The following is a 21481-nucleotide window of genomic DNA, read 5'->3' as shown; positions in this document are numbered from 1 at the left end:
TTTGGAAATGAAAACAGGCATTTTAATACAGGACAACTCCTACTTACAGAGATTGTCTAAGCTCCACTGGGCACAGAAACCAACTTGACGTTTCAGATAATCAGGATCATCAGCCCAGGACTCTAACGTGACAAGCCGGTCACTAATACTGGATTCAGATATAGTCAATTTATTTTCACCTGTTGGGAAGACATAAACCTTAAATTAACCATGAAAGAGTAGGATGATTTGCTGGGTAGATTAATGGAGGGAAAGAGTGAGGAGAGACAATTAGAGAATCTGGAAACTATAATAATGACAAAGCCCAAGAGCTCTATTTTCTAGAAAGTAGCAATATGATCACTAAATTTTTAGCTATAAAAAGTGGGTAATCACGGTCACCAAGTTTTGATTCTTTATATATATATATATATATATATATATATATATATATTCTTTTTTAACATCTTTATTGGAGTATAATTGCTTTACAATGGTGTGTCAGTTTCTGCTGTATAACAAAGTGAATCAGCTATACGTATACATATATCCCCATATCCCCTCCCTCTTGCGTCTCCCTCCCACCCTCCCTATCCCACCCCTCTAGGTGGTCACAAAGCATCAAGCTGATCTCCCTGTGTTATGTGGCTGCTTCCCACTAGCTATCTGTTTTACATTTAGTAGTGTATATATGTCCATGCCACTCTCTCACTTCGTCCCAGCTTACCCTTCCCCCTCCCCGTGTCCTCAAGTCCATTCTCTACATCTGCGTCTTTATTCCTGTCCTGACCCGAGGTTCTTCAGAACCATTAAGTTTTGATTCTTTAGGTGAGAAAACTCTTGCCTTTGTCACTGTTACATCTTACTGGCTTTGAGATGTTTACCCAGACAAATCAGAACGTATGCATGCTTCTTATCTATTTATTTGGCTGTGCCACACGGCTTGAGGGATCTTAGTTCCCCAACCGGGGACTGAACCTGGGGCCACGGCAGTGAACGCCCAGAATCCTAACCACCAGGCCACCAGGGAATTCCCCAGAATGTATGCATGTTTGATGGGGTTCAAAAGCATCAGCTCATCCAGTAACTATGAAAAATAAGATTTTTAACAAGCGATATAGATCATTAATGTAAGAAGTCACTATACCTACTTGTCTGTGCAAACTTTTCCAGTGCGATAAGTGCAAAAAGCATGACTGTGGGGTGGGACTGTAATTTCTGAAAGACAACAAAAGGTAAAAAAAAAAAAAAAATCATTGCCCTGCAGAGGTGGCAAGTTATCAATTTCCTCTTCTTACCCAATGTGTGCTAGATGTTTTTTTTGGAGCAGTAGGAGAAGTTTTACTCATTCAAGTCCATGATTATCCATTTGCTAATATTGTTAGTAATAAACCAAGATAGAGTCTCTTAAAACTTATATTATTTTCTTGAAGTTACCGTGTTCATTTATAGATATGGAAATTTCAAAAGTATCTTATTAAATGTACTATGTTATTTTACTTAGTATCATTTATATATTAAAGCTTTGTTAAATAAAATCATGCTGATTCTTATATTCCTTTAAGCAAGCCAAACAGAAGCCCAGAAATATAGCTAAAAATGGCTTTTTATTCAGAACCCTAAAAGGAGCCATTCATCACTACCAAGTTCCAAATTTATAAATAATGAAATTAACAACTTACGGCTTCATTTTCAACCTGTTCTCTGAAAGGAATTCTACAAATGCTGATGGTAGGTGGGATAGAGCAACAAGTGAGCTCTTTCAGTTACATTTAAGTTCATGTCACATGTGTTCACATTTGAAGGAAGGTCTAACTGCTTAACATCATATCTTCTCACAGCCATCCTTCCCCACAGCTATGCTAGGTGCCTGCAAAAGAGCTCTAGAACAACAGATGATTTCCACTCACTTTTCTGGTGCCCAACTGGGTTCTGCAGAGCTCATGTAACCATTGCCCTTCCCTGCTGCAAAGCCTGTTTAGCACCCTGCTTCTTGCCACATCCATCCTCATTCCCTCTGTCTGGTTTTTCAGGCCCTGAGCCCTCCCCACCTGGCTACTAAGTCTATGTCCTCCTGTCTCTGAACACTGTCTTCTGATCAGATAATTCTCTGTAATATGCTGGGAACATGGCCATTTCTGGCTCTGGGCTTCTGCCGGTGATGTGCCCTTAGCTAAGAAACCCATTTCTTCCTCCTGTGTGCACAAACAAATCCTAGCCCTGTGGTGTGACCCAGCTGAGGTCCCACCTTCATCAGGAAGTCTGCCTCCCATGACTCCCAGCCCCCTCCACCCGTTTCTCCCACCTCCCAACCACCTTCTCAGAACCCTTGGCACTTGGTCCGAAGGAAGCTATTTTGCCCTTGATCGTATCCTGTCATAAAATGGAGGCTAATTATCTTGTCTGAGTAGTTTTGTTCCCCTAACCAGGAAACTGCTTGAGGGCAAAGGACTGTTAGACTACTTCTGTATCCCTACAGTGCTTACTTAGCATAGTGTTAAGTGTTTTAAGTACATATCATATAGGTCCTGAAAAAAAGGGTCTTTCAGATTTTGAAATAAGGCCAACGCACAGTAGGCCTGAAAAATAACTTTAAAAAACATAGACCAGTCAAGACTGCAGTCAAGCAGTGTGAGAGATCCGATAGCACAGCCTTGGCAAACCACAAGCTTCACAGACGATATATCAAATATTCAACAATAGTTTTAAGAGCAGTAATGGTGGGAGGGATGGAGGAACAGAGATTTATATACACTGGGAATCTGACCTCACAGTTTCCTGTTGGAATGCCGTGTAATTTTGTTTCCACTGCGGAGGTTCCTACTACCATTTGGCAGACTCTAAGGACGCACACAAAAAAAGCCAATCATAGCACCTATCTTATGACTAAATTTAAAACCAGACCAACTCAGCTGTTTTTGCTTGCAATAAATTCCTATCCTGCCCTTACTTTTTTTTAAACACAGGAAGGAATAGATAAACACTCAGGAAACACCTGCAAATAAAATTTATAGCTGATTCCATTCTCTGTGCCAGTGGCTAAGTGGGCAATTTTAGAAAAATGCACAATTCTAGATGACTAAGAATAACTAGCTTTGATGTCTCACTTACCAGACACTGTAGCAAATATTCCAGTATTCCTGGGCTAAGTAAACCTATACTTGCAGGACCTAGATGAATACAACAAACACTGGATATAATTAAATGTGTTACATTATTTTGAATTTGTAACTAATACCAATAAAATTGTAGAGCTCTTTTACAAAGTACTCTCATGTGCATTATCTTATTCAAGCCTCCTGCTTAAGGCAGGGAATAGTACTATCCCCATTTCACAGTTGAGCAACTGAGCCCACTCCTGAGACACACTCCTGAAGTGACTTACTCCAGGGCACTTGGGGAGCACATGGTAGAGGTTGAACCAATACCCATGTTTTGATTTCTAATCCATTGTTTCTTCCACCATAAATGATGCAACTAGCTGGGTTATTCACCTATACTTTGATGTTAACTTTCGTAAAATGGGTAACATTCACAGACAAGTAAAAAATCTGCTTGTCTTCTCAGGAATTGCTCCAATTTAAAGTTCCTTTTCTTCCTCCCCTACCAAATATGTCTCTATTGCCTAGCTAAACTTTATAAAGTGTGTGTATATGTATATTACATATTACATACAATCTTTATCATATGAGCTTAGCCTTTTCTCTTATTTTTAATTTTAAAGCAAATAAGGAAAACTTTTTCTTTTAAATTTCCCTCTGAAAGTCCTCAAAGCTAAATTAGTTTGCATTTACCTCTGTGGCCTTGAGTAATTTTTTTCCAGTTAGACCCTGCTGCTCAATTTTATTTTATTTTTTTAGAGACACGTCTTTGTGGTAAAGCAGGTTTGATCAAAGACCTGCAGTGCCATCTTCCCCTTGATGTTAAACAACTTAAGATCTTCCTTGATGGAGCTTCCCAGAGTTACCTGCTAGTTTCTCAGCCAAGCAGCCTAGGACTGCAGATGTGTTCCTGTGTTTGGCAGGATGACCTGAGTCCTGGCAAGCTACTTCTCCATTTAAGTTGAGAATTTCAGTCAATTTCTGGAGTGCATCCTAAAAACAAAAATGTACAAATGGATTTGATAAATGTATTACTTAGGTTTTTTTTCCTCAAGGTAATTCTTTGACACAAAAGCAATAACCATGTGTTAAATCAACTCAGAATGACCATACAAAAATGATACAAAATAGTCACAGGATACCATTATTTTTTTAATTTTTATTTTATTTATTTATTTATTTTTGTTTTTTGCGGTACATGGGCCTCTCACTGTGTGGCCTCTCCTGTTGCGGAGCACAGGCTCTGGACACACAGGCTCCGCGGCCAAGGCTCACAGGCCTAGCCGCTCCGCGGGATGTGGGATCCTCCCAGACCGGGGCACGAACCTGTGTCCCCTGCATCGGCAGGCGGACTCTCAACCACTGCGCCACCAGGGAAGCCCAGGATACCATTATTGATGAGAAATATTATTTGATCAACCTGAAAGTTTTCTTAAATGAATTGCTAGATTCCATTTCATTCAAAATGTACCAGTTGTATCAAATATATGCTATATACTCGAGTCGTTAAACAGACTAAGTCCACCCAAATGCCAGTATGATTGATAACAATAGGGCCTAGTGATACTAAAGTAAAAAGTTTCTTACAAAATTTTTTTTTATCAATCAAGAACAAATATCACCAGAATTTTAAAGGTAAAGACTTTAAAAGACTAGGCAAAGGTCAATTCACCAGTGACAAGGCCAAAGACTTTTCCCTCTGTCCATGTTTTCCATGTTAGGCCCAAATGTCTGAGGCTTTAAACAAATGAAAGATGCCAGAATCCAAAATTTTAAAAAAAGGATTCCATAGACCATATGGAATAAGGCAATGAAAGTTAGATACTTTCATTCTACATAAGGGATAATCAAAGTTATGCCAATATTTAATATGTTTAAGACTCAAAAGTACTTTTGGTATAACAGTGTTTTCTCTTAATAGAAAATGTTTAAAAAACTTTTGTTATGAGGAAATTGTTTGGGGAGAGAAAAGAAAATCAGCTCAGCAACTGAACATTCTTTTCTAGTTTCAAAGATTGCCATTTCAGATATAAATGCTTCCAATTTTAACATTTTTAAAATTTTAAACTAAAGTTTTAGAGTAAGCTATTGACAGAAAGAGGATGTAGCAATTTATTAGTAATAAAAAACAAGTTTACATAATGAAATTAACATTAAATAAAACAGACCCAAAATATATAAAAAGAAATGCATTATATCAAATGTTCTTTGTGGTCATTCATCCTGTGTTTAAGCGGAGATGTCAGTTTCATAAAAGATAAGTATTAACTTACTTTAGTGGGCAATGGACATTCATCTAGTAATAATGTTATAACAGCTGGTCCCAGTGGATCTTCCAATGGAATAACTCTAATTAAAGACTGGACAACGTCCAACCATCCTTCATCTAGGAGCAAATCAAGAAGATTATACGATGGAGCCATATTTTAAAAATGTGAATATATAACTTACAACACAAGATGACTTCACATTAAAATAGAAACACTCTTGGAAAACGGAAACATCCTATAGCTTTTAAGCAGCTAGTATTTGGCATGGACATGGTCATCAACTGCTAGTCATCACAGTAGAGACAAAGAATCCTAACTTACAGGAGTCTGGTGATTTGGGGGTATCTTTATTTGAACAACATTTAAGCTATGGTTCTGGGTTCTCAAATTATGATTAAATAGTTTCCAGCATCTTATTTATGACATAGGAGTTAACTGAGAAGATTAAGTATCTGAAACAGTTGGCTCTATTTTCAGAATGACATTTAGGAAATTGAGGGACAAAAAAATTATCCTCCCCATTCTAGAAGAGTTATAGTCGAAGATCTGTCAATGCCAAAAATAATTTTATTTTAATAATTTTAGTGAGATAAAACCATTACTGAAATATGCAGCATATACTCAGGATATAATACAGTGCTTATTAATTATTGTCCTTTTACAAGAAAATTTCCATAGACTAGGGGTTTTTTCCTTCATCATATGTGTTAAGTATTTTTGAAGTCTTTTATTAAAAAAAAAAAAAAGTGGCTACACTTCTTCATGATCATTAATTAGGAAGTATTTTAAAAAACTTTAAAAATACCTGTTTCTGCCATTTCGTGCAATGTAATCATTGAATAGGGAGGTTCCTGATCACTGAAAAACAAACATTCAAGACATTAAACTTGAAGAAATGAGAAATGACAATTTCAAATAAAAGTTCAAACTGGAAGTGGGGGGGTAGGAAGAGAAAGAAATGTACATTAGTGAGCGTAGAGAAAGAGATGGAGGAGACAACCAGAGCTATAATCTATAAGGACAAACGCACACCACGTGTGCTCATTTCCAAGGTTACTGTCTATGATGGCCCACAAATAAAATGGGCAAAAGGGCACATGAAAGGACCACCATGTAGCCTGAAGTCAAAGCATGGGACTAATACTGGAGCCCAGAGCCCACTTTCAGCTTTACCTCTAGTGGCCCAATGCCAACAGAGACAAGCCAGGGAGGACAACATCATCTTCCTCACATGTACCTCAAAGAATCACCAGGAATGGAGATGACAATCCCAAATGAGGACTTACAGAAGCAAGGGCCTATGTAACATCATTTTTAAGTGTTCTTCTGGTAAATATCACTATGTGCTTAAACTTTATAAAATGGTGTTAGAAGAAAAAGAAACCAAACTTAAGCTACTTAATCTTCTAGTCACTGCTCTAAAATGGCATTTTCCCCTTAATTCAGTGGACTTTCAAACTGTGATCTCAGGAATCCAAAGAGGTGCTTTAGGGGAACTTTTTTTTTTGCTGTATGTGGGCCTCTCACTGTTGTGGCCTCTCCTATTGCGGAACACAGGCTCCGGACACGCAGGCTCAGCGGCCATGGCTAACGGGCCCAGCCGCTCCGCGGCATGTGGGATCTTCCCGGACCAGGGCACGAACCCGTGTCCCCTACATTGTCAGGCGGACTCTCATCCACTGCGCCACCTGGGACCCTAGGGGAACTTTTAATAATGAATGAAATATTTCCCATCAAACAATGATAATCTAATTATTTAAGGAGTATATTCACTGCTTATTTGTTTACATATCGTGGCTCTCTGTTTCACTGTGAAAAAAACAAAAACAAAAACTATTCAGTCTTTTAATCCTCAGAATAACCTTGCAATATGCGAATTACTAAATTCATTTCAGGTACTCATTAGGTGCCTGTGTTTGACACATCCTGTGCCTTTTCATAATAAGGGAAAATTCTTATTTAAAAGAATTGTCTTAAATGGTATAACTAACGGATACAAACGTTGCTCTGGGGCAATCTGGCAATAATGAAATTAAGTATGCATATACTCAACAATGCTAAAGAAGTTATTATACAGGTGCATATGAGGTTATTTGCTGCAATGCTATTTGTAGGAACAAAAAATTTAGAAGTAGTGACCTAAGTGACTGTCACCAGATTATATGATAACAAAATATAGTACTTTTGAGCATACAAAGGAATACTCTGTAGCAGTCAGAAGCAGTTGTAGCTTTATGTACAGCAACATAGGTCTCAAATATAATGTTGAGAGAAGTTAAAACCAAACAGACTTCTCTGTTATGTAAAATTTTAAAATCATACACAAAACAATATTTATAAACTTCCTATACAGATATAAACAAACATATGCCAGGCATATTGGAAGAACATACCTTAAATTCAGTAGAATGATTACCTACTGATATTTGGAGGTGGGTGGTAAAAAGGACAATGGGATTAGGGAAGAAGGGCAAACTAATAAAAATATAACAAGATCAGTGACCAATAACGAATATGAGCACCTGAATTCTATACAGACACACTTAAAGGACATACACATCCCTACACTCAAAAAAACAAAATAAAATTCTTTGTGGAACAGAAATAGAGCAGAAACTTCCGGTGGAAGACAAAAGCTAAAGTCATAAGACTACTGGGCTCTGCGTCAAGAACTAGACAGAGGTCACCAGGAGCTTTATGCCTGCAAGGCAGGTAATGGGGACCAAAACCCCACCTGTGCAAGTGATGGAGCAGACTCACCAAATAAAGTGGGAACAGGGTACTGCTCTCAGTGAAAGGAGTTGCAGAGCTCTGAATGATAATCTGAGCTGCAACCGGTATAAACCTGCAAGTCTCTGGTGACAGAAAAAGGCAGAGAAAGCCATGCAGCAGGACCTGGGCTTCTTACAGTAGGATGGGAACTCAGAACCACCACTTTTAGGTTCAGCTGTGGACTGAAGGTCCCTGAGACCCAGATGGAGACAACAAAGGTGACAGAGAGAAAGGGAGAAAAAGACAGGGAACACACACACACACACACACACACACACACACACACACACACACACACACACACACACACACACACACACACACACACACACACACACACACACACACACACACACACACACACACACACACACACACAGTGAGGAAAAAAACTTCCATCAGGAGGAGCCTGCAAATTAAAATTCCAAAGTCATGTGAATAACATTAATACCATTAGCAATCTGAGGGTAAAGTTACTACCAAAAAAAAAAAGCAAATAATCAAACTTCAAAATGATTTTAAAATAAGTGTATTTCAAGTGTATTTCCTATAGCAGGTCTCTCACTATGCCATTAATAACTGTACTGTCCTCTCAAATCAAGGTCATCCTCTCCTAAGTAACAACGAGACAGGAGAACAATAAATATAGGTCATTTTATAATTGTGATATCTGCATACACCCTTTTACATATATTCTTACTAAGCCCTTCTGTCCTGTCTTTTATGTTTAGTTTTAATAGCCTTATAAACTTCGCAGGTTAAGAAATTCTTTTCTTTAGCAGTTTTAAAAAAATAAGCTATGTAACTATGTTTACAAACTGTCTGAACCCCGTTTTGCCATTATATTTTCCGACATGTCCCTTCATACTTGCTCTGCATCTGCCTAATTTTTCCATTCTCAGAAGAGTTTTAACTATAATTCAGTACAAACAGGTTTAAGGTAAAAGTTAGGCTGTTATTCAAGTGTACACTACTTGCCTCACATAAGTGGATTATGTGCTTTAGCAACAAGTTTTCTTATAATTTGTAATATTTTCCTGAAGCTTGGAATTAAAGCTCCTCCTGCTTTGCCCCCACACTCTCTTAATCATCCTTTTAAAAAATACAGCAAAGTCTATTCTGTACCTGTTTTTCCAATGGGCTTAAATAACACTGCTGTGGTTTACTTCCTTATTTGGGAAGGACAACTTTTCATTATAATTTCACAGCACGTTTTAAATGTCACTGTGAAGAAACTTTACATAACAGCTTCTAGACCCTTGCTTGAATTTAGAGGATGTAAATGGCATAGATTTATATTCAAGAGATATTTCCCACAAACATATAAAGATTACATTAAATTAATTCAGGTACCAGAACTACTTCAAAGGCAGGTTTTAGTAAACTTAGGAAGGCCTTTCTGAATTGGTTATGGTGAATATTTGTAAGAACTACCTTCCCCCAGCATGCTCTATGGCAGACAGAAAAATATGCAAAATAAATTTATTTCTATGAGGAAAAAAAAATACCTCGGAATAATATGCACAGGTATACCTTGCTTTATGCTATACTTTCTCAGGAATAAACAAAACTGTGTTTTTATAAATGTGATTATCAAATATTTAGATACTTAAATATATACTAGCTGACCCTGAAGCAAAAAGAACCCAGATAGAACTTTTAAAAAAATACTGTCTTCTATTGAGCAATTGTTACATGCAAGGCACCGTACTAGATGCTTTATATATATTTTATCATGATAATCCTTGTAAGAAAGGTATTATTCTCCTTTTATAGATGAGGAATCTGAGGCTTAAAAGAAGTAATTTACTCAATGTCATGTAGCTAGTTAAGGGGCTGGCCTAGAATTTGAAACTTTGTCCACCATGGTTCTAAAACTTACTCCTAACTACTGTGCTATAGGGTTAAGTTAAAATATTTTTTTCAACTTGAACAATGCCCTTTAATTTCACTGTGATTCAATCTGGGATTTCGTACTTAGACAAAGCAGAGGGGAAAACAAAACAGGTACAGGTGTGTCCTGCAGTTTCTTTTAATTTACAAGCTTCCCAAATGGATCTAAGAGGGCCAACTAAGGGATAAAAAAGAGGGAGAAGGATGAAAACTCTCCTTGACTTAAGTCCTTCCATTGCCAACGGAAGTTGCATGCAGCTATGCTCTTGGTAAAACAACTCATCTTGAATCCCTGGTCAGTGGAGTAGATAGTCAAGCAAGATAAGAGTGAGTCTTCGTGAAACCATTACCTCTTGTAACTTCAACACAAACTCACTCCATACTGACTACGTTCCCTAATAAAGATCATAGCTGTAAATAGTGTTTTCTGCTACAGAAATGTTTACACATTTCCCGACAGGTATACATGTTAGCAAGTAAAAACATCAAACCTTATAATTTACTCTGCCATCAGAGGAGAAATAAAATATTCTCCCCTTGCCCTATGAGCAACAAGGCTTGGCGAATATATCCTAATGAACGGAAGAAGTCCAAAAGTTATGGTTCCTGGCAGAAGGCTTGTCAAAGATAGGAGGTGACCGTGAGCCAGATACTTACTTATCTACAAGAGTCCGTATGACTGCCAGTGTGTCCAGCACTAGTCCGTCTACATTTTGTTTCTTTCTCCTTGGCTCGTGAGGTCCTCGGCCCCTCCTTGGTGGCCGAACAGGGTCCCGGGGTTGGCTCCTCATGTCAGCAGTGGGTACTGCACTGTCGGCCTGCTGCTGCTGGGTGTCAACGCTGTCTTCTGCTCCACTGTCGTCTCGGCAGATACAGGAATTACCCATGGTAGCAGTGGCACCTCTAGTCCCCAGGAAGCGGGCTATGTGCTCCTCAAGAGTCAACAGCAGACCCTGGCCAAGGCTTCTGCTCGCTAAGAACACAGCCCAACCAAAGATAATCATTTAGATAGTTTTCAGTTTTCCAAGTACTGTTGTCATAATCTGGATTTGAGGAACCTGCATCCTATTTGTTTTTAACAACTGAATGCTGAAGAAAGTTGCAGAGTTGATCTCCAACATTATCAATTACAAGGAATCCTGGTCATCCAGTGGCAGTTCTAAAAGAAAAAATGAAAAGGAAAATGAATAAAAGATTCTCGCCTACTCAATTACTCAAACTTTCCTAGTTTGATATTATAGATATTAGGATTACAGTGAAGAATCATCTTTGTTTTTTTTATAGGTTTCTGATGCAAAGAGGTGTCTTTATATAAGAATTAACAACCAGTGGTTCCTTTCTATCATTATAGTATAAAGACGATTGCTAAACTATATCCTTGTCAACCACAGGAGTTACCATAGATTAAAAAAAAAAAATCTCTATCGATACAGAAATACAAGAGAAGAATGTGTTCAACTGTTTTAAGGGCTCCTTTTGTGGATTAAAAAAAAAAGTCTCCTTTCTTAATTTAAGTGTATGAGAAATTTTAATATGTTTCAAATAAAAATATCTAATTACAGATGTTTGTCTATATGGGGAAGGATGGCTACATGTATATGTATGGCTGAGTCGCTTTGCTGTACGCCTGAAACTGTAACAATGTTGTTGATCTGCTATACTCCAATATAAAATAAAGTTTAAAAAAAGGACAGAAAAAAAAGTTATGATACCAACGTGATAGCACCCACTTTATAACAAGAATAATAAAAGGATAGAGTGTTCTGTTTTTTTTTTTTTTTTTGCGGTACACGGGCCTCTCACTGTTGTGGCCTCTCCCGTTGCGGAGCACAGGCTCCGGACACGCAGGCTCAGCGGCCATGGCTCACGGGCCCAGCTGCTCCGTGGCACGTGGGATCTTCCCGGACCGGGGCACGAACCCGTGTCCCCTGCATCGGCAGGCGGACTCTCAACCACTGCGCCACCAGGGAAGCCCAGAGTGTTCTGTTTAAATTGCCCAAACTGCATAGATTTCCCATTTGGAGACACTCTTGAGAATTTACAGAAATCATATAAGTAGTTACAAAGTTTTTCTGTTATGTAAGCAAGACTCTGTTTTGGGGAAGGTAAATATATATCACAAGGTTACATTTTCACAGTGATAAGTTTGTTGCACACAACTGCTACAAAGTTAAGAACAGGGATGCACCAATGATCTTTGTCTGAGCACCTCATATCAGGCACCAGGCTGGCACTGGGAGAATAAAGATGAACAAGATACAGTCCCCACGCTCCAGGAATTTGTGGATGGCCATTCTCATCCCACACAGCATGTTTATCATAAAAAAAAAAAAAAGCCTAATGATAGAGCCAGCTCTTCATTAAGCTGAGGAAATCTGGTTACATGTAAAAAGAAGTAAAGATTTGGAAGCAGGAGACTAACGTGGGGCTGGTAGCAAAAAGTAAAAAATCATGCTGAGACCTGAAGACTAGGACCCATAAGGACACAAACAGACACATAAGGATTAGAGACTGGTAGTCTCTACTCAACATTTGGCTATTTATAATTACATCCTCATATCTTGAGCACTGGCTCAGAAATAGATATAAATAAAATAATTTAGTGGGATCAGAAGCAAGAGAAAACTTATTTCTGTTATTTTGGACAGATTTGTAGTAAATTCTTTTAAATATTTGCCCAGTCTAATTACTGCTCATAGGGGAAAAATGGAAGGGAAAAAATATATATATAATATTTAATCTAATCTAATATGTAGAGAGGGGGAGGGACAGGGTAAGGGAGGGAGGGAAGAAGAGGAGAGAGGAGAGGCAATGGATAGACATTATCTCCCTCCAGACTACCAAGACAGCAATGGCTGAGCCAAGCAATATGACAGATGTTCCTGGTTCTCCCAACATAGTCAGGCTGTGTTCAAAATTTGGAGGTTGTACTTTAAAGGATGTGACTGAAGTATAGGTAGGAATATGATGCAGGGATTCAGCTGAAAATAACCTTTTAAAAGAGAACACAGTGGAAATTCCCTGGTGGTCTAGTGGTTAGGATTCGGCACTTTCACTGCTGCGGCCCAGGTTCAATCCCTGGTCCGGGTTCAATCCCTGGTTGGGGGACTGAGATCCTGCAAGCCGTGTGGCACAGCCAAAAATAAATTAAAAATAAATAAATAAATGAAAGAGAACACATTCTAAAACAGCAAAGAGTGGAAGTAATACCATACCATTCCCATCACTGCAGGGGCCAGGGTATATAATTCCCTCCAGAGGGTAGATAACCAAGAGATTTCAATGCTTAAAAGGAGACAGAAATCAGAAATAACTCTTTTAAAGGGTCCTTGGTATAAATTTCTGTTGATCTTATAAATTATGCTGGTTTCTGAGAAAGACCAAAAAGCAACATTTAAGAAGTGATGCTTTGGAACTTCCCTGGTGGTACAGTGGATAAGACTCCGTGCTCCCAATGCAAGGGGCTCGGGTTCAATCTCTGGTCAGGGAACTAGATCCCACATGCATGCTGCAACTAAGAGTTTGCATGCCACAACTAAGGAGCCTGAGAGCTGCAACTAAGACCCAGCACAACCAAATAAAATTTAAAAAAAAAAGTGGTAAAATCTCAGACAGCAAACATTAGGTTAAAAAAAAAGTGATGCGTTGGCCCTTCCCACAAGAAAGTTCACAGAGGAGGCACTGCTGGAACAATTTGGATGACAGGAGGTAAGAATCCAAGGTTTCTGGCAGGCCTGCCACTGGGCAGTAGCTTAGCTAATGTCACTTCCTTGAAATCTTAAATTATTAGATTAAAATTTTTTCATCCATTCATTTTTTAAAATTAATTTTTATTGGAGTATAGTTGCTTTACAACATCCATTGATTTTTTTTTAACATCTTTATTGGAGTATAATTGCTTTACAATGGTGTTAGTTTCTGCTTTATAACAAAGTGAATCAGCTATACATATACATATATCCCCCTATCTCCTCCCTCTTGCGTCTCCCTCCCACCCTCCCTATCCCACCTCTAGGGGGTTACAAAGCACTTAGCTGATCTCCCTGTGCTATGCGGCTGCTTCCCACTAGCTATTTTACATTTGGTGATTTTTAAAAAATAAAAAGTGAGAGGGAATTCGCTGGTGGTCCAGTGGCTAAGACTCTGTGCTTCCACTGCAGGGGGCACAGGTTCAATCTCTGGTCAGCGAACTAAGACCCCACATGCCGAAATGCGGCCCAAACAAGTAAACAAAACCAAAAAACATAAAAAGTGAATACATGTTCGTTTTATAGACCTAAATGCTGCAAAGGTCTTTTGCTCTTTTCTGAAAGGCTTTCTTCATAGCCCATTCCCTTCCTGGAGGTAACCCCTGCTAAAAGCTTCATGAATCTGTTTCCACACCTATTATTATGTACTTACGAACTGGCTTTAAAAAAATTAATTAGAACATCACCATATTTTCTATGATTTGCTTTTCCCCCCTTAACATCTTTCTATACCAGTATATATAAAACGACCTCATTCCGTTTAAGGCTGTACAGAAATCCATACTCTGGATTAACATAGTTTCTTAACCAATAGTCTATAAACGTCTGTGGCTAAGCCAGCTAATACTTTGCGGATGGCAGAATGTAGTGGTCCAAGATTTGATACAAGGGAACTCTACTTGGGAATGAACGCTCTATCTTCTGGGGAGGTGCTCTCAATGTTATCAGAGCAGGAGGGAATTCCACTGGCTTCTCTAAAGCTCCAGAGCCTTTCCATGCAATCAGTATGGAAGTTGGGATGGACATGACATGCAAACAGTAGATTCAATCCAACATGACACATTAAATTGGAGAAGGCATACCTGAGGAAGGGAGACAAATCAGGTAGTAAAAATATCGGCAATGATTTGAGGATGTCAAGGTGAGATCAAGTCTCAGAAAACAAAGCCCTGAAGGGGAGAGAACAGGGGATCCTATAAAGTTACAGTTTAATGCTAACACTTGTAGAGCTATTTAGAATAACTAACAAGAAACAATGTTGGGAGTGATTGTGAGGAAAACAGTGGGTTAAAAATAAGTTTACAGACATTGAAAAACCAGTGGAAAAGTGTGAGTCATGATATATACATGATCTGTTAGGATACAACTAACTATCCATGTAAGGGGAATGAGATTCGTATCACAAGCCATATTTGAAAATTCCAAATGGATGAAATTTTTTAATTAAAAAATAAATGCATAAGAAAGAAAGAAAGGAAGGAAGGAAGGAAGTTTGTTGGATCTCAAATTCTTTTTTTTTAAACATCTTTATTGGAGTATAATTGCTTTACAATGGTACGTTAGTTTCTGCTGTATAACAAAGTGAATCAGCTATATGTGTACATATATCCCCGTATCTCCTCCCTCTTGCGTGTCCCTCCCACCCATCCCTATCCCACCCCTCTAGGTGGTCACAAAGCACCGAGCTGATCTCCCTGTGCTATGCAGCTGCTTCCCACTAGCTATCTGTTTTACACTTGGTAGTGTATATATGTCCATGCCACTCTCTCACTTCGTCCCAGCTTACCCTTCCCCCCTCCCCGTGTCCTCATCAAATTCTTAAACTTTATTCTATCCAAATATTTTTGCTAAGGCTTATTTAAACTGAATGTAGAATAATTAAATCCATGCAGATTTCCATTTAGTATATTTCAAAGCAAATGGAAGATATCCAATAATACAGGTATTTCTAAAAATCTGACTAATTTGGAGGTGAGGAGAATTAAATGTAGTGGGAGTTTGTTTTGTTTTGTTTTTGTTTTTTTTCTATTTCCAAATTGAACTCAAGTATAGTTCAGGTCAATTTTTTCCAAAAGAGTCATTTTCCTTAAATGACCTAGAAAATGATGTCAACTACAAAATTTGTCAGAGAAGGAAATGGAGTAAAAAAATACAAGTATTTTCAATATTTTAAAACCAAAGACTCTTTTGTAAGGACTATCTGTAAAGACCAGGTATAAATAAGTTAATTAGGGGGGAGAAGCCAGGAGGCATTTCAAAGCAAAGACTATGAAACATACAAGGAAAAAATAAGAGCTGTTATCTTTAATTTTTTTCTGAGGGTTACAGCCAAAAGCAGGACAAATAAGTGAACAAAGTGTATGATCTTTCAGATTTCTTCAGCACTAAAAAATGTATAGCTTTTCATCTGGAAATGGTTGTCACTTATGACACTTCTCAGAGACTAAATTGTGAATACCTTAGGCAAAAGACTGGGTAGTGAAGCTAAACAATTACACTTTAGACAGCTTCATTTTATCTCATTCCAAAAAGCATTATGTGGCCCACTTTCCAAAGACCATCGTTTTAAGACAGGAACATTCAATGTACAGATCTTGTACAGGATGCCAGAGGCCACCTACAGTACAAGGGCACTGGCTTTGCAGTCACACAGTTTGGGCACAGGTCTCAGCCCTGCAATATTTCCAAATATGCATTCTAATTATCCTGACTACTGACACACTTTAAAACATGGAGGGCTTCCCTGGTGACGCAGTGGTTAAGAATCCGCCTGCCAACGCAGGGGACATGGGTTCGAGCCCTGGTCCATGAAGATCCCACATGCCGCGGAGCAACTAAGCCTGTGCACCACAACTACTAAAGCCCGTGCACCTAGAGCCTGAGCTCTGCAACAAGCACTGCAATGCGAAGCCCACGCACCACAATGAAGAGCAGCCCCTGCTCACCACAACTAGAGAAAGCCCGCACACAGTAACGAAGACCCAACACAGGCAAAAATAAATAAATAAATAAATTAAAAAAACAAAACAAAAAACATGGAGATAGTAATAGTTCTTACACCTCATAGTAGTTCTATGAGGATTAAATGAAATAGTACATGTAAAATACATGGCACAGTGCCCAACATGTAAAATGGATCCCAAAATGCAATATATTATAAAATGAGCAGGTAGCTAATCAGAAGTAACCAGATAACCTGGGAGGTGGGGGCTCTGGAATCAGATCTGTCTTAATTAAGAGCACTAAGATAACTAACAAACTCATCTTTTATAGAACTCATCTACCCTGTACTGAAATAATTATTACTTATTTATACTTTTAGACAAAGAACCTTGGAAAAGATTGTAGCTTAATAATCCCAAAGGTGATGGGCATTAGAGTCACTTAGGTACTTCTTAAAATCCAAATTCCTCGTTCTACTCCAAATAGCCAGCATCTGAATTTCTAGGATGTGGCCCAAGCAAGTGTTTCCTTAAAAGCTCCCCAGGTGATTCTGATGGTGGCCAGGTCTGGAAATCACTGTGCTATAGAACCCAACACAGAAACTGGCACCGTAGGCAGGACTTCCTGACTGAACGAAGGGACAAATTGAAACACTAAAGGGTGATTCTTCTGGGGTCTAAAAAGTTAATCTCCTTTTCCAGAAAAATGAACTGAGACTATCTTTGAACATAGTCTTTTGGTGAGGTTAGCCAAAATAACCATTAGGAAACAGTTACATCCATTAGTGATCATGTACAGTACATACTAACACAATGAAACAGCTCCCTGTATTTCCCACCACATCCGTCCTATGAAGCATCATACTGGACCTAGACAGTACCCTGCTTATGGGTAATGTTATCCAAGGGTTGACAGACTGAATGGAATGGAAAATGAGTAAGACTAGAGATTATGTAAAGGCAACACATTTGTAATACCTATATACTTCACCTTAAGTTTGAAGACTACTTAGCATTAGATGGTCAAGTCAGTTTTGAAACCAAAAAAAAAAAGCTAGTCACGTAATTTAAATATATACAATTATCAGATTTGCAGCCGTGGCAATCATCAACTGATTTCATGATAGTGATACCACTGGATGCCATTGCTTAGTAGAAATATTTTTCTTGGGCTTCCCAGGTGGCACAGTGGTTAAGAATCCACCTGCCAATGCAGGGGACAAGGGTTCGAGCCCTGGTCCACGAAGATCCCACATGCTACAGAGTAACTAAGCTTGTGCGCCACAACTACTGAGCCTGCGTTCTAGAGCCCGCGAGCCACAACTACTGAAGCCTGGGCGCCTAGAGCCTGTGCTCCTCAACGAGAAGCCGCGCCCCGCAACGAAGAGTAGCACCTGCTCGCCGCAACTAGAGAAAGCCTGCAGGCAGCAACGAAGACCCAACACAGCCAAAAATAATAAATAAATAAAAATAAATAAATTTATTTAAAAAAAAGAAATACTTTTCTTACCATCTAAATGGTAATGCTTTTTAAATCATTACACTGTTCATGACTATTTTGCTAAAAGGGCATAATTACAAACCTTTCCTTTGCAAATCTACTTCTCTGAAGTGTAGTAATATTTATTTTTATCCTCCCCCTTTGAAAAAAGAAAGTAAAGACTATTCTTTCCATTTCTATATCATTTATGATTTATTAATTTTACATTTTATATGTTTTAAAGCCGCTCTGAGAGGGGGAAAAAACAAACTTGGGCTCTCAGTAAGTTTAGTGTTAAAGGAGTGAGGTCTGGTTCAAAAAACACAGACCTCTACCATCATAAACAGCTCACCACAGAGACATCTGCCAAATGGCCTAACCCTCTCTAACAAATGGTCCAGGAATCAATGATTCATCTCTTCAAATATTTGCTTGCATTCAACCATAATACAGCTCAGTGACTTTAAGAATACTTTCTTTTCTCTGAAAATAAGACTTCAGGATTGTGCTGCCAAGACAGGAGAGGCTGGTTAAATGAATGACCATAAGAAGAAAAACCAAACTTTGGGCATAAAATTACTATTGCTGTCATCTTTACCTCATTGTTCCAAAACAGTGGATGCAGGACTTTTTTCCAATCCACCACTCAAAGGCTAAATTGTATAGCATGAACAATAACAATATATAATACACTGGAAATATTAATGATTTTCTCTCCTTAGAAAATGTTTTGGATTTTTCCCCTAAGACAGTTAATGCATTACAAGTGATAGCTTCTAGTGTTCACTATGCCCCTCGGACATTTTATTATGAAAAATTTCAAACATATAGCAAAGGTGAATTTTACAGTGAACACCTATATACCCAGCACCTAGATTCTACCATTTACATTTTACTATACTTGCTTTATCACATCTCTACACATCTCTATCCATCATCAATCCACCTATTTTTTTTGATGCATTTCAAAGGCATCAGTATACTTCCCCCTAAAAAATTCAGTATGCATATCACTAACTGGACTTCAATATGTTTTGAGGTTACATTTATATGTAATGAAATGTACAGGTCTTAAGCATGTATGTGCTGAACTTTGTCTAGTGCGTATACCTGTATAACTCAAACCCTATCAAGATAGGGAAACTCACCCAGAAATATATTTGCTTTTAAAATATCCTGCAGGACGCCCCAATGACCACAATTTTCTTGTATTTAAATGGGGAAAACTTGGAGGGCAACAAGATTCTTTGGTAGCAAAGTAGATAAGAACGGTGTATTGTATATCAAGAGTACACTTGCCAGTTGAAACAGAAACCACCTAAAGACATTTTAACAAGAGCATTTTTTGTCTCTAGACTCTAAGGTATCTGATATTCAGGGGAAAGGGAAGTGAAAGATTGTGAAATATTTGGTTGGAACTTCACTTTTCCCCCAAAAGGAAAGGCAGCTCTGATAAGATATTTTTACATGTCGTCCAGGTGTCTAAAACTGTCTGCAGTGGCACTGGGCACTTGAGGTTTAAGTCACATAGAGTATTCTTATCCCCTGCATTGTAACCTTCAAGTTGTCTGGGAAAAGCACTGAATGATTCTGATATTTCTCTTATGCACTGAGGTTGGTTTAAGAAAGTACATCTTTGAGGTAAAAGTAGATAATTTTTCTGGTTGAACTGTTAGAGGAGTATTTATGGCTAGGACAGAGTAAGGGATTTCCAGAAGCAAATAACAGTAAAAAAGAGAGGGAAAAAAAAAAAGAGAGAAATGAATAATCCCTGTCTGGTCTCAAAGTTTGAAAAATTTGCCTTGGACCCAAAAAGGAAATGCTAAGAAAGAACTGAGGTAAGTGCTAATGATGGCTACCACACAGAGGAGAAAAACAAATTTAATACTCCATGCTGTTTGGGATTTTCACCTCCAGGAGACCAAACAACAGGAAATAATATAGATGTGTCATTCAAACACATACATGATTAACAAATCTGAAGGAAAAGGACTTTTCTGTTATAGGAAACTCTTTGCTATTAAGAAAAGCAAACAAAATGTGTAAACAGTATGAATAGCAACATTTTCCTTAATGAGATCCACTTAAAGTGGTGTCTGAAAACACTCAATTGCACTCTCAACTGTATACCTACCAGAACCTAACAGGTATTCAATAAGCATTTTAAGTGAGTTTATTCTAAAATCTGTAAAGGGGATATATGTATATGTATAACTGATTCAGTCTGTTATAAAGCAGAAACTAACACACCGTTGTAAAGCAATTATACTCCAATAAAAATGTTAAAAAAATCTGTAAAAAAATATTTATCTCTTTGAGAAGCTGAGACAACATCACTCAATAAATATGAATCTAATGCTTATATGCCAGGCACAGAGCAAAGATGAAAAAAGGTCCCTCGTGCTCTTCTTAAAGGGATGAAGGACAGACAACACAGAGTGCCCAACCCATAATATAGCACCTGCCACAGAAGCCCATGCATATAGTGTCAGGTTCACTAGGAGGAGGCCTCTCGCTCCCCCATTCTTCCAGTGGAAAAGGAACTTAGTAACATTCAAGTATCTCCACAGGAGCAAGTTTTTAGGTGACTGTATAAATCAGCATTAGCAAAAGAGGAATGAAGGATTTATATTTGCACTGCAACATATTCATGTCTTAAATAAGCCAAAATATTGTTGGTACAAATATCCCTGACCACACAGTGAAAGGTTAACTGAAAGTCCATAAATTAAATTGCTAAAGATGAAGCTAACAGTAACTCTAATGAAAAATAAAGAGGAAACACGATGAAAAACCGAGATCAATTTGAGACAATACTGATGATGCATCCCAAATAAGCATCATCCCTTCCTGAATATTGTAGGAATCCCCATTCTGCATATGACATGTAAGAAGCTTTGCATTGGTGCCAAGTTTCCCATGACAGTACTTCCTGGAAGAAAAAGGTATTAGAGATAACAGTAAACTCAAATGTTGTGCCAGTTTTAGTTTATGAATATTATGTTTTAGTAATCCTCAATAATTTACTTGGCAGGTTATTAATAAGTAGCCTTTAGGCATAGGTAGGTATGAACAACTATGAAGCAATAAGAATTAAAAAAAAGTAGAGGGGCCAGGTAGGAGCCATACTTTGAGAATCATTGCATTAAAGGAGCACAGATGAGGAAACTTAATTCTTCAGGAGGTAGAAGGGGTAAGAAAAAAAAACTAACACTGAAACATTAAGCTGAGGTAATAATAAACCTGCCAAGTAAGGTATTTCAAAACCTTCTACTTGATGTATATATACATACAT

At 38.2% G+C, this 21481-nt stretch overlaps 1 protein-coding gene across 2 annotated transcripts in view; it reads right to left on the bottom strand.

Annotated features, from left to right (window-relative positions):
• RSPRY1 (ring finger and SPRY domain containing 1) overlaps positions 1-21481 on the bottom strand; it is a 45290-nt gene that overhangs the window by 20079 nt on the left and 3730 nt on the right. For both annotated transcript variants that reach the window (XM_060132113.1, XM_060132112.1), the window contains exons 2-8: positions 10673-11174; positions 6156-6208; positions 5354-5466; positions 3947-4073; positions 3091-3149; positions 1131-1197; positions 48-179 (exon numbers count right to left, since the gene is read on the bottom strand). In XM_060132113.1, coding sequence (XP_059988096.1) covers positions 48-179; positions 1131-1197; positions 3091-3149; positions 3947-4073; positions 5354-5466; positions 6156-6208; positions 10673-11019 — 898 coding nt within the window. In that variant the 5' untranslated portion in view covers positions 11020-11174. The remainder of the gene's footprint in view (positions 1-47; positions 180-1130; positions 1198-3090; positions 3150-3946; positions 4074-5353; positions 5467-6155; positions 6209-10672; positions 11175-21481) is intronic.

Source organism: Lagenorhynchus albirostris, chromosome 19 (assembly GCF_949774975.1).
Source record: "Lagenorhynchus albirostris chromosome 19, mLagAlb1.1, whole genome shotgun sequence".
Lineage (NCBI taxonomy): Eukaryota > Metazoa > Chordata > Mammalia > Artiodactyla > Delphinidae > Lagenorhynchus > Lagenorhynchus albirostris.
The sequence above is the reverse complement of the archived record's forward strand: the minus strand, read 5'-3'. Positions and strand labels throughout refer to the sequence as shown.